The 13,073-nt window shown below is 41.6% G+C and overlaps 3 gene segments (V, D, J or C); 1 reads left to right on the forward strand and 2 right to left on the reverse strand.

Moving 5' to 3' along the window:
- LOC108416665 overlaps positions 1 to 4,783 on the forward strand; it is a 137,024-nt gene extending 132,241 nt beyond the window's left edge. The window contains 2 exon segments of the V gene segment in view: positions 3,526 to 3,559; positions 4,260 to 4,783. Coding sequence covers positions 3,526 to 3,559; positions 4,260 to 4,582 — 357 coding nt within the window.
- The window catches only part of LOC108416138, a 143,147-nt gene that overhangs the window by 113,715 nt on the left and 16,359 nt on the right, over positions 1 to 13,073 (reverse strand).
- LOC108417185 overlaps positions 1 to 13,073 on the reverse strand; it is a 107,605-nt gene that overhangs the window by 81,036 nt on the left and 13,496 nt on the right.

A 13,073-nucleotide genomic window follows, 5' to 3' on the forward strand; every position in this document is an offset into this window, starting at 1 on the left:
TCTTTTTGCCTGACCCTTTTTGGTATGTTTGCCTATTGTTATGCTTGTGTTTTTGCTCTGGCTGTGATATCGGGATTTGACCCATGCTTGTTTTGTGACCGTGAACCTGGATTGCGATTCCAACAGCAAAGACTCTTTTGTTCTTTTTCACCCTGATCTTCTGACTCTTTCTGGCTTGTTACACTAATGCAGCTACAGCAGAGTTTAACCTCTACACAGTGCTGGTGTTTCTGCCTGTGCTCTGTTCAGCGTCCTGCTGCTGTAGCTGTGCTGCTGCTGAGCTGAAATAAAGCTTCATTCTGGACGTTGTGAGTTCTTTACTGTGATGAATGGTGATGGTCAGTGTTGTTAGAGAGGGAGTTCAGCTGGAGATTCAGTGCAGTGCTGTGTGTTGATCTTGAGGGAGTTTGGCTGAATGAAGCTGAACATCTGGTGAAAGTGCTGCTCTATTCTGGGAGAAAGAGGACGACTCAGGCCTGTTCATGCAGATCTGAGTTCCACCCCACTGCTCTCTCTCTCTCTCTCTCTCTCTCTCTGTCTCTCTCTCTCTCTCTCTCTCTCTGTCTCTCTCTCTCTCTCTCTCTCTCTCTCTCTCTCTGTCTGACTGTTTACTGCTTAAAACTGCTTGTTTGAGTTCAGCTGGGTGGGCTGTGGGGGGGCTGGTTTCACTTCTTCCTTTTGGTGCTTCTGCAAACCCTTTTAAACTTTGTTTTACAGTTCATCAAATTTTCCTTGAAAACATCCAAACTGAAGAACAAACAGCTGCTGTTAATTATCTTCACTCAGTTCTCATCTTTCTCCAATCTGTCTTTGGTACTGTGAACCACCAGCTACTGTATTTATCCTACCGGTCTGTAACATTGAATCTATAACATTAAAGACTCTTTCTCTACACAAGACTGTGGGCTTTTTCTCCTTTGGTCACTCATTTGTTTTGGTGTCATAAAGCTGTCATAGTCCTGTGATTATCAGCCTGGATTCATGTTTTATTGTTGCTAAGTACAGATCGACTAAGACCACAGTCAGTCCATGATCATCAAACCACACTGTTCTAACGATCATATCTTAGTCTAATGCTGAACCCACTGTTGTGTATGTAAACATAATTAGTGCTGATCTCATTTCATTATCATTGCTATGTAGAAACCCAGCTGTACTTCATCTAATCATCACCTTGGACTGATTCTTCATAACCAGCTCTGATCACATGACATCTGTTATCAGATCCTGAGGATTTCTACGACATGAACCAGAATTTTTTATTTTATTTTATTTATTTATTATTTATTTAACCAGGAAGGCCCTACTGAGATACACTGTCTCTTCTGTCAGGGAGTCCTGATGAAACTGAGCAGCTAAAATGAGATGAAAAGGTTTCATTCCAGAAAAGAGGACTTCATTTACGTCTTAGTCATTTCCAGACTTGATTACTGAAATTTTCAGCTTGCTGACTTTCTTTCATACACCTTTTCTCTTCTACAGAGGATGCAGAATGCTTCAACTGATCAAGTTCACGAATTCCCGGCTTCACATGTCCTCTGCACCTGAATTCATAATAACACACTCACACGCTAACTTCAGATCTCCTGATCCCTGCCCTGCCCTTCCCTGAGATCCAAGAAAGGCATGAGGTCATTTCTCAACGCTTCACCGTCCACGTCTCTCAGTGGTTACACTTACTCTGAGCCCCTTCTTCTGTGGGCTGAAGACTTAGTGCTTCACTAAATCCCTCAGACCACTGTTGAATTTATTGTTTACTTATTAAAAATTAAAATACTTTAAAATTTGTTCTTATTTAACAAGATCAAGCTTTGATAGGACTTGATTTTTAGGTTATAGACTTTAGAGACTATGTGGGTACTTTGAATTGCATTGATCTCCACTGTAATGAAAGGGAGTCTGCTAAAAAAAAATTAAATGTAATATGGAACATATAATAATTATGATAATGATAATAATAATAATAATAATAATGATGATGATGATGATGATGATGATTGTTATTATTATTATTATTATTATTAATAATATTATTATTATTAAGGTGGGATGATACTTCAATTTCAGAGACAATCTGTGGGAGATTTTTGACTCTTCACTACTATGAAGTAGAACTAATAATGTCCATGAGTTTGTAGATATTTGAAGGCAATCTTTAGAAAAGATGTGCTGAGTGTGTTTTGTGAGATGTTCCATCTCCTGCTGAAGAACCCTGTTTCACAGTCAGGAGAACCCCCCAAAGAGAGAACAGTGCTCACTACTGTAGTGTTTTGGAGTTGATGAGTTCAGCTGAGTGCAGCTTTAGCAGCTGTTCTCAGATCAGTGAGAGTTTCTGAGTCAGAGCAGTTCCTCTACAGCTGAGGGAGGTTTTTGTATTGCGCTCTAACACTGTGTGAACGGTCTGCTGTAACCCTGCTGACAGTAATAATCTCCTGCATCTTCAGGCTGAACTCCACTGATCTTTAGAGAATAATCAGATCCAGATCCACTCCCACTGAAACGACCTGGAACACCAGACTGACGGTTAGTAGCATAATAGATCAGGAGTTTAGGAGCTTCTCCAGGTTTCTGCAGATACCAGGCCAACCAGTTGTTAATGCCCTGACTGGCTCTGCAGCTGATGGTAACAGAGTCTCCTGGTGAAACAGTCTGAGATCCTGGAGTCTGAGTCATGATTATGTCTCCAAATGACCCTAAAGAAAAAAAAATAGAGAGAAAAACAAGTCAGAACATTTCAGAACATCTTCTTTTAATTTTAATTCAGCTATGATCAGAAAGAAAAGTGAGTTAATGCGGCCCATAAGAACTGAAATATAACCCCTGATATTTTTACCTTGAGTCCAGAGGGTGAGCGTCCAGATGAAGATGGAGACCAAAGTCATGGTTGCTGTGGGTGAAGTTTGTGGGGCAGCAGCTCTCAGTCATGAAGTGTTAAACTCACAGGACTATAAACACTAGCAGAGCACTGAAGCGTGGGCTGATCATGCAAAGTGGAGCCTCTATTAGAAGTGAAATATTCCCTTTAATGTCCAGCAGAGGGCACTCTCTTATTGTGCAGTTCTAACTGACTCTGCCTTTCATTTGAGGGTCTCTGCAGCTACGACTGCCACCCAGTCTGTCTGGATCAGGGCTGGAGGACTTTCTGGTGGAGGAAACAATGAAAACAGTGAGAACCTTTACATCTAAAATTTTTTGAAATACTTTTATCTAGAACATTTTCTACCAATTTAAAACTGTATATTTAGCCTTTCTGAAGTTCAGTTTGTCTGTTGTGTAAATTCTAAAGGACCAAGCGAGTCCTCAGTTTAGATATTTCACTGCTTATAAAATAATCCTTGTTGGGAATAAAAGGCAGAACGTGTGCAGATCTACAGTGTGTAGTTTATTCCATTATTAGATGATTGTAGAACCCATTAATATTGTATTATAGGTCAGAAATAGTGCGTGTAGAGGCTGAAGAGAGCGGCGTGTTTAGAGCAGGAGGTTTTTGTACAGCCAGTAAACCAGTTTGTATCACTGTGGTACACTTTTGGTGGAGGAACCAAACTGTCAGTTGGAAGTAAGTCCACTTTTCCTCCTTATTCAAAAGGAATCTTTTATTAAAATGATTATGGATCAACAGTACAGACGTACTTGATGTTCTTCTAAATCAGTTCTGATCCAAATTTGAATGTATTTCATTAGAACTTGGCTGAAGTGTGGCGAGCGTGGAGCTTTAGGCTTTACCACGAGCTCCTGTTTCTGAACTGGATTTCTTTTCTTTAAAACACTAATATTTCCTAAAGGTTTCCTGTGAAGTGTTCAGTAATGACATTTCTTTAAAAAGATCAGATGTAGATCTGGATTGTAGTGTCAGTGTTGGGCTCCATTACAGCAGTTCTGTCTCCATCTGGAAGCCACAATATGGAGGTTATTATGAGCGGCGTTTTCGCTCTAAATCTTTGAAGCCATAGTACATGGAGACTGCAGCTCCATTTATTTAGGGATTATTTATTGTTTTGGAGGAAATAAAATCATGTTCCATTTCAAATTTCCCATCACAGGATGTGCAGAATGTCCGAGTTTTACTGAGTGAAATTCAGTAATATTTTCTAATGAAAATGGAAATGAAGTGCAGCTATGAATGTGATTGGAAATATGAGTTTGTGTGTGAAACGGTTGAGTTTAAGGTTGTAATTAGAGTTTGGTTTTTAATGCATCACTGAACTCAGTTGTGCTCTGTTAGAAATAAGGGAAATGAAACTGTGTGTGTGTCCTAGGTGTGGCCGCGCCCACCCTCACGGTCCTGCCCCCCTCCAGCGTGGAGCTGCAGCAGGGGAAGGCCACACTCGTGTGTTTGGCCAACAAGGGCTTCCCCTCAGACTGGAGGCTGAGCTGGAAGGTGGACGGGAGCAGCTGGAGCTCTGGAGTTAGTCAGAGCCCCGGGCTTCTGCAGAAGGACAACGGCCTCTACAGCTGGAGCAGCACCCTGACCCTCCAGGAGGACCAGTGGCTAAAGAAGACAGTGACCTGTGAGGCCACCAAGGACTCCCAGCCTCCTGTCAGCCAAACCCTGAGGAGAGAGCAATGCACTGGGCAGTGAGCGTCCACGTGTGTGTTGGAGCTGCTAGAGCTCCTCTTGATCTTCATTGAGCTCAAACATGGCTCTGCTTAATGCTCTGATCTTCATCTCATCACTTCATCATCACAATAAAGAGCTTCAGTATTAATATCTGCAGTCTTTCCTTGTTTATTGTGTTATTTTCTTTATACTCAACCAGCAACAATAAACATGTAAACATTTCTTTGATCTGTAATTTACTGGAATCAAGTTTGTTTATTTCTCTTCGAAAAATAAAGCTTGTAGATTTGATTAACTGCAGTTTTTCCACTTTTGTGTCATGATTTTTTGAAGCTTTATTGTAAAAAGATTATTGATGAGACACAATTATTTATTTTTTAAACAGTTGTAAGAAACATGATTGTAGTTCATAAAACTTTCTATTATTAGAAAATCAATAAATGAACCAATACAAACTCACAAAAATAATAAATATACAAATAAAACCACAAACAAATATTTATCAGGATAACAGTTCAACTCTGTCCCAATACAATCAAATCATTAATCAATTTTGTATAAATGTAATGTTTCTGATTCAGAGACTCGAAAGAAGTCTTGACTCTATCAGCGACTTTCATTAACCTGAAAACACTGATGCATCACACTGTTGTCCACCCAACCAGGCACTATTTGTTTTAATGAAATTGTGTTTTTAATAGTAATAAGTTTCCTTTTTATAGCTCCTTCCTCACAAGGTTAGCTTCCTCACAAGGTAACAGCTGGAGCTGTTACAATGAACCACTGTCTGAGGATGATCTAAACTGGGGTGAAGAAAGCAGTACCAGAAGACCTGAGTGTACGAGCTGTCGTGTAGAGATATTCATAAACACACTAATCAGCATTTCTGCATCACTGCTACTGAGCATGAGATGGACCCTGGAAATGTTATAGAGGAGACTGAAGGTGGTTTAATCAGTGAGCTGATATGATAATCAACAGAACATGACAAATTAAATATGTCACCTAGATCAGAAACAGGTTCTGAGGATTTTACATGAACTCCATCAATGTTAAAGCTCATATCAGAGTAAGCACAAGTAAATATTTTGGGGGCAATTTGGACATCAGTCTCATCAGAGTTAAGCATAAGGAAATTACAGCTCAACAGACAGTTAGAGAGGGAGAGGGCAAGAGATTAGAGGAGTTGAAGCTGATTTATATCTGTTTCTCATTCACATAATAAAGAAAACTGAGTCCATGCTGCTTAATTATACGGCCCTATGAAAGTCTGTAAATTATAAAGAGGAGAGGGCCAAGGACAGAACCCTGGTGAACCCTTTGAGCAACATAAGACACATTTTCAGTAGTTTAGCAGCGAAAGGGAGATTCGAATTTGGTCTGAAATTATTTAAACCAGTTGAATCTAAAACAGATTTCTTCATGACCGGCACAACTGCAGCAGGTTTTAGTTGGAACAGGACAATTCCAGACATTCAAGATTACTCAGGGGATAAGAGGGAGTAGAGATAACTGGAAGACTTTTGTTGGTATGGCACTGGAAGGATTTAACTGGAATGTTGTGGTCTCCCAGATAAACTCCTGAAAGGTTATATGTAGACGCAATTTTATACTAGCAAAACAAGACTTAGTACTTGTGTCATGATTGGCCCCTCCCAGTCTTCCATGTGCATTTGTTTACATGTTTGTTTTGTATCCTCTTGGTTCTGCACCCGTGTTTCTTGACACCGCCCTTAATTGTTCCCACTTGTTTTCCACCTGTGTCTTGTGAACCCTTGTTATCCCTGTTTGTATTTCAGCCCTGTGTTTTCCCTAGTCTAGTGCTGGTCTTTGTGCGATATGTTTGATGTGTTGTATTGTCTTCTCAATTTGCAGCTCCCATTGTTTGTTTAACCTGTTCATTTTTGTCATGTCTGTCCCTCCTGCTCTCTGTGTTGGCTCTCTGAGCCTGGACCGTCTCGACCCTGATTCTGGATTTGCGCTTAATAAATCTCACTTTTCTCCACAAATGCGTCCATCTCATCGTTCCTCCCATTACATCTTACTGGCAAAACCCTTGTTGGTAAGCAAAGAGGTCAGATGTTTCTTGTAGTTGATGACCAGGTTTGTGCACATATCAGGAGGAAGTTTGGTCCACTCTTCTTTGCAGATCATATCTAAATCCTTAAGGCTTTGAGGCTGTCACTTGGCAGCTCCCTCCACAGGTTTTCTATGGGATTAAGGTCCGGAGACTGGCTAGGCCACTTCATGACCTTAATGTGCTTCTTCATGGGCCACTCCTTTGTTGCCTTGGCCATATGTTTTGGGTCATTGTCGTGCTGGAAGACCCAACCACAACCCATTTTCAGTGTCCTGGCAGAGGGAAATAGGTTTTCACTCAGGATTTTATGGTCCATGGCCCCATCCATCCTTCCGTCAGTGCAGTGAAGTCCTGTGACCTTAGCAGAGAAACACCCCCAAAGCATAATTTTTCCCCCTCCTTGCTTGATGGTGGGGATGCTGTTCTTAGGGTCATAGTCAGCATTTCTCTTCCTCCAAGCATGACAAGTTGAGTTGATGCCAAAGAGCTCAATTTTGGTCTCATCTGACCACAGAACATTCTCCCAATCACTCTCTGAATAATTCAGATGTTCATTGGCAAATGTCAGATGGGCCTGCACATGTGCCTTCTTGAGCAGGGGGACCTTGCAGGCACTGCAAGATTTTAATCCATTACGGCGTAATGTGTTACCAATGGTTTCTTGATGACTGTGGTCCAAGCTGCCTTGAGATCATTAACAAGCTCCTCCCATTTAGTTGTAGGCTGATTTCTCATCTTTCTCATGAACATTGATACCCCACGAGGTGAGATTTTGCATGGAGCTCCAGACCGAGGTCGATTGATGGTCATTTTGTGTTTCTTCTGTTTTTGAACAATTGCACCAACAGTTGTCTCATTCTCACTCAGCTTCTTGCTTATGGTTTTGTAGCCCATTCCAGCTTTGTGACAGTCTATAATCTTGTCACTGACATCCTTAGACAGCTCTTTGGTCTTGCCCATGGCAGAGAGGTTGGAGTCTGATTGATTGATTGATTGATTGATTGATTCTGTGGACAGATGTCTTTTATACAGGTGACAAGTTGAGATCAAATACTTATTTCACGCAATGTAATGCAGATCAATTTATATATTTTCTGTAATGTGATTTTCTGGATTTTCTTTTTGATATCCTATCTCTCATTGTTAAAATAAAGCTACAATTATAAGTTATAGACTGTTCATTTCTTTGTCAGATGGCAAACTTACAAAATCAGCGAGGGATCAAATAATTATTTCCTCCACTGTAATGGAGGAGTTTGGTGATGTAAATTAGTATTTTAGTATTTTAGTATTGTTTTATTTTGATGTATTCAAATGACTATTGATTCACATTTATTATTATTGTTGCTATTTCCTGTTTTGTAAGGTGACCTTGGGTTTTTGAAAGGCGCCATGAAATAAAATGTATTATTATTATTATTATTATTATTATTATTATTATTAAATCCTCACACTACTGAGTTCATAAAGGCACAACTCTTTTAATGGTAACAATTTATATCATTAGTCTTTGCTTCATGAATGAATCTTTGGTTTAAGTAAATGTGATTATTCAGTAATCAGCTCCACTCATATGTTCTAGAGTGAACTGTGCTGAAGGCAAAAGAACCAACACTGATTCAGATCATGATGACCAGCTGGATTGAGGTCAGTGAGATTCTTCTGCATGAAGACATGAAGGTTTTAGTGAGAGGTTTGAACTGTTTTTATGACACTTCATCTGATGGTAGTTAGATTAGGAGTTAGGAAAGTTCTAGTTGTTCCACTGTGGAAAGAGGAACCAGTAAATGTTCTCCAGTGCTAGAACGCATTAGTGCTGCTGCATAGTTTCCAGTTCTTTTGAGTTCAGTCTGAGTTCTTTACTGTGATGAATGGTGATGGTCAGTGTTGTTAGAGAGGGAGTTCAGCTGGAGATTCAGTGCAGTGCTGTGTGTTGATCTTGAGGGAGTTTGGCTGAATGAAGCTGAACATCTGGTGAAAGTGCTGCTCTATTCTGGGAGAAAGAGGACGACTCAGGCCTGTTCATGCAGATCTGAGTTCCATCCCACTGCTCTCTCTCTCTCTCTCTCTCTCTCTCTCTCTCTCTCTCTCTCTCTCCCTCTCTCTCTCTCTCTCTCTCTCTCTCTCTCTCTCTCTCTCTCTCTCTGTCTCTCTCTCCCTCTCTCTCTCTCTCTCTCTCTCTCTCTCTGTCTCTCTCTCTCTCTCTCTCTCTCTGTCTCTCTCTCCCTCTCTCTCTCTCTCTCTCTCTCTCTCTCTCTCTCTCTCTCTCTCTGTCTCTCTCTCCCTCTCTCTCTCTCTCTCTCTCTCTCTCTCTCTCTCTCTCTCTCTCTCTCTCTCTCTCTCTCTCTCTCTCTCTCTCTCTCTCTCTCTGTCTGACTGTTTACTGCTTAAAACTGCTTGTTTGAGTTCAGCTGGGTGGGCTGTGGGGGGCTGGTTTCACTTCTTCCTTTAGTGCTGCTTCCTGCTTCCAAGACATTGTTTGTCATTATGAGCCATCACGACCACTCAGGGAATTATAGTAAACTGAGACGCTGGTGCTGTCGTCCCGCTGCTCGCACGCGGTCACTCAGGGTTGTGGACGGTGGAGCGGAGGGATGCCGAACTGTCTCAGAGTGCTGCCGTGTCTGTGTGTCCTTCTGGTTCTCTCCTGTTAGTTAAGCTGTCATAGTCAGATCTGCCGGAGTCGTTAGCCACACTCTGGAAATGTTCACATTCCCTGTTTATGTACAAACGGATAGAATAAAACTAATTCCATCTCCCTGCTTTCTTTCTGAGTATACAATCACCCACATGTCCGGCTGGACACTGAAAGACGACTGACTGCTGAGCTCTCCTGCAACCCACTTCAGACCAGCTGCCCACGCCCCAGCTGCCACCACCTTCCTTGGACGAGCTACCCACCCTACACTGATGTTCTCATGGACTCCTAGTTATTCCTAACACCAGTATTACTGCTGTTAATATTAGTAATATAATCACTTGTAGGTAGTCTGACCAGAGGAGGACGGGTCCCCCCTGGTGAGCCTGGTTCCTCCCAAGGTTTCTTCCTCAGCTCTGAGGGAGTTTTCCTTGCCACTTTTGCCCCTGGCCTGCTCACCTGGGGGGGTTTCTGTACATTCTTACAGTCCTGTTAAAACTTTGCCTTTTCCGAAATTCTGTAAAGCTGCTTTGTGACAACATCCATTGTAAAATGCGCTATACAATTCGTACTCGTAGTGTCTCGTCCCTCATTAAACTCATCAGGTAATTCTAAAGCCCTTCATGTGTTTAGTCCAGTGTGCTGGATTAAGACTACAAAAGTATGAGGACTGTAGAACGTTCAGGGCTGGAACTGAGAACCAGTGTGAGGAACCTTTGAGAATAAACTACTGAACTGTCAGGCAGGTGAAGGACTGTGAGAGGAGAGATCCACTGATGCTGCTCCAAAGCCTTTATTTCTCCAAGCTGAGAACTTTCCACCACAGCACAGCAGCTCACGGCTCAGAGCTCCACTCATTCATTAGCTTGTGTGGTCTGAAATAAACTAGAGTGGAATAAACAGCACAGCAGTTTAAGTAGTCTAGAGAATTAACTCCTCCCCTTCAAGCTGTAATGAAGTCCACACTACTGTTTAAGACTCATCACAGGCTTTAACTACAAGTCCACCATCTCCAATGTCTCTGTTTAACTTAGACAACAGCGCCTCCTTGTGGGGGAAGTGGGTCTCTTTTCACTGACGGGACTACAGTCACTAGAAAGGCTGCCGCTCTGCTTTCACAGTGAACAGACGTGGTACATAAACAGGGCAGCATCACCAAATAAAGAGGAATTCTCTGTGTTAGAGCTGCAGTTGAGAGATAATCCTGTGCCTAATAAACATCAGGCTGATCTGTGACCTCATGACCCTGCACTACTCCATAAACACTGGTGTTATTCAGGTCTCAGTGACCTCACACATTAAGTATGTAAGACCAGCACCGCTGACCTGCTTTACTCGGCTGAGGAGGCAGAACTTTGCCTCAGATGCTTCATTTGAGACAGACTTCCTCCATTTCTGAGTGTCCATCTAGAAGAATTAGAGCGTGAGATAACAGTGACCTGCTGCTGTTATTAGCAGCTGAAGTAAAGCAGCAGTTTGAAGTTCCACCATTAAATACATGATGATTGATCTTCTGATTGAACTTTTTATGGACAGCTACATTTTCTTCACCAGCTTTGGACTCAATATGTCCTTAATGTCCTAATCTTGCTGTTTATGGATCACTGCGTTCTGGACTTCTGGATCTCCAGCTTGGATCATTCCCACTCAGTCTGCTCATGATCTCCAACACCTGCTTTGTACTGGATCTAATATGAGCCTTGTGGATTTCTCTTTCTGTGGCTCTGAGTTCTCTGCTCAGCGTGGAGCGTCTGTGACTGTGCTTAACACCTACTGTGAGAGTACCTGTGTTGCTCGTGCTTGTGGATTATTTTCGGGATTATTCTCTGGCATTTACTGGACTGTTACGGCTGCAACTTCCATTGTGGCCTTATCATGACGGCGAGGAGAACAAGGAACTCTTTTGTTGAACTTCTTACGCTCTGAAACACACAGTGCAAAACTCCTGCTCCTTTATTGATGCATCGTCACCTTGGTATTTTGCGACGTCCTAAATATTGTCATCGGGGTCTTGGTCGGACTTTTAACTATTATCAGCACCCCAACAATATTCCCTCACTCTGGCCATCATACCGCCGTAAATCTTCCCCGGGCTCAGCTGATCACGTAAACAACCGGAACCTATGATACGTATCTACAACATCTCTACACGCCCCGAGCACTGATCATACTCTTAAATGTGCTCTGTTCAATGTTCGCTCCTTAAATAATAAGGCAATGTTTGTCGCTGATACTATCCTGGAACATGACATTGACCTGCTCTGTCTCACGGAAACCTGGCAGCGGCCTAATGAGTATTTCTCGCTCAATCAGACTCTGCCTGCACATTATCAGTATGCGGATAAACCTCGTTTAACTGGACGAGGTGGAGGACTTGCAGTGGTCTATAGATCTGGCCTTAAAGTTAAAACAGTTTTAATCCCAAATGTGACCGTTTGAGTGTTTGGCACTGTTGGTCTCTACTGGTAAACCTGTGTTGGTTTTGCTCATCTATCGTCCCCCAAAAACTTCATCTGTTTTTATGGCTGAATTGTCTGAGCTAATTTCCGCTCTTATTCCTGTTTATTCTGATCTGTTGCTGCTTGGTGATTTTAATATTCATGTCAATTCTGGTAACTGTCTCTTTGCTAAAGAATTTCTTAATGTTTACAGAGCTTTGGTAGATCTCAGCATGTTGATTTTCCTACTCATAACAAGGGCCACCCTTTGGACATTGTTTGCTCTCTGGGAAAAACCCCTTTTAATGTGAAAGGCATTGATCTGTGCGTATCTGACCATGAAGTGCTGTTCTTTGATTTTTCGCTATCATGTCAACAGCGAGGGCAGCGTCAATTACACCAGTTTACATTCCGGAGCCTTAAAAATATCAGTCCTCCTGCTGTGGAGATGCTCAGTCAGAGTCCGGTACCTGATTGTTTAGATCCTGATCTGCTAGTGACCCATTATGACGTGTGGTGTAAATTTGAGCATCTGAGTCTTTATCAAAGTGAGTAACAGGTTTATTAAAAAGCCAACATGACAAAAAATGGATTCTCTCTCCCTTTCCTATATCTTTCCTATGTCTTTCCTAGCTGTGTGTTGTGCTTCTTATACCCTCCTGTCATTCCCCCGCACTTACATTCCTTTCATGGCAGTAAGCATTAGTCAGCATTATTCTCAATTGTACACCATTCTCTTACATGTTCATCGTATACGACCTGTTTACATTCATATTCGTGTGTGTATATTCAGTAGGTCTGAATTCATATTCATGTGTGAATATGCAGTAGGTCTGAACTCATATTCATGTGTGTATATGCAGTAGGTCTGAATTCATATTCATGTGTGTATATGCAGTCGGTCTGAATTCATATTCATGTGTGTATATTCAGTAGGTCTGAATTCATATTCATGTGTGTATATGCAGTAGGTCTGAACTCATATTCATGTGTGTATATGCAGTCGGTCTGAATTCATATTCATGTGTGTATATGCAGTCGGTCTGAATTCATATTCATGTGTGTATATTCAGTAGGTCTGAATTCATATTTATGTGTGTGTATATGCAGTAGGTCTGAATTCATATTCATGTGTGTATATGCAGTCGGTCTGAATTCATATTCATGTGTGTATATGCAGTAGGTCTGAATTCATATTCAGGTGTGTATATGCAGTAGGTCTGAATTCATATTCATGTGTGTATATGCAGTAGGTCTGAATTCATATTTATGTGTGTATATGCAGTAGGTCTGAATTCATATTCGTGTGTGTATATGCAGTAGGTCTGAACTCATATTCATGTGTGAATATGCAGT

The sequence above is a fragment of the Pygocentrus nattereri genome, chromosome 11, assembly GCF_015220715.1.
Source record: "Pygocentrus nattereri isolate fPygNat1 chromosome 11, fPygNat1.pri, whole genome shotgun sequence".
In the NCBI taxonomy this organism is placed as follows: Eukaryota; Metazoa; Chordata; class Actinopteri; order Characiformes; family Serrasalmidae; genus Pygocentrus; species Pygocentrus nattereri.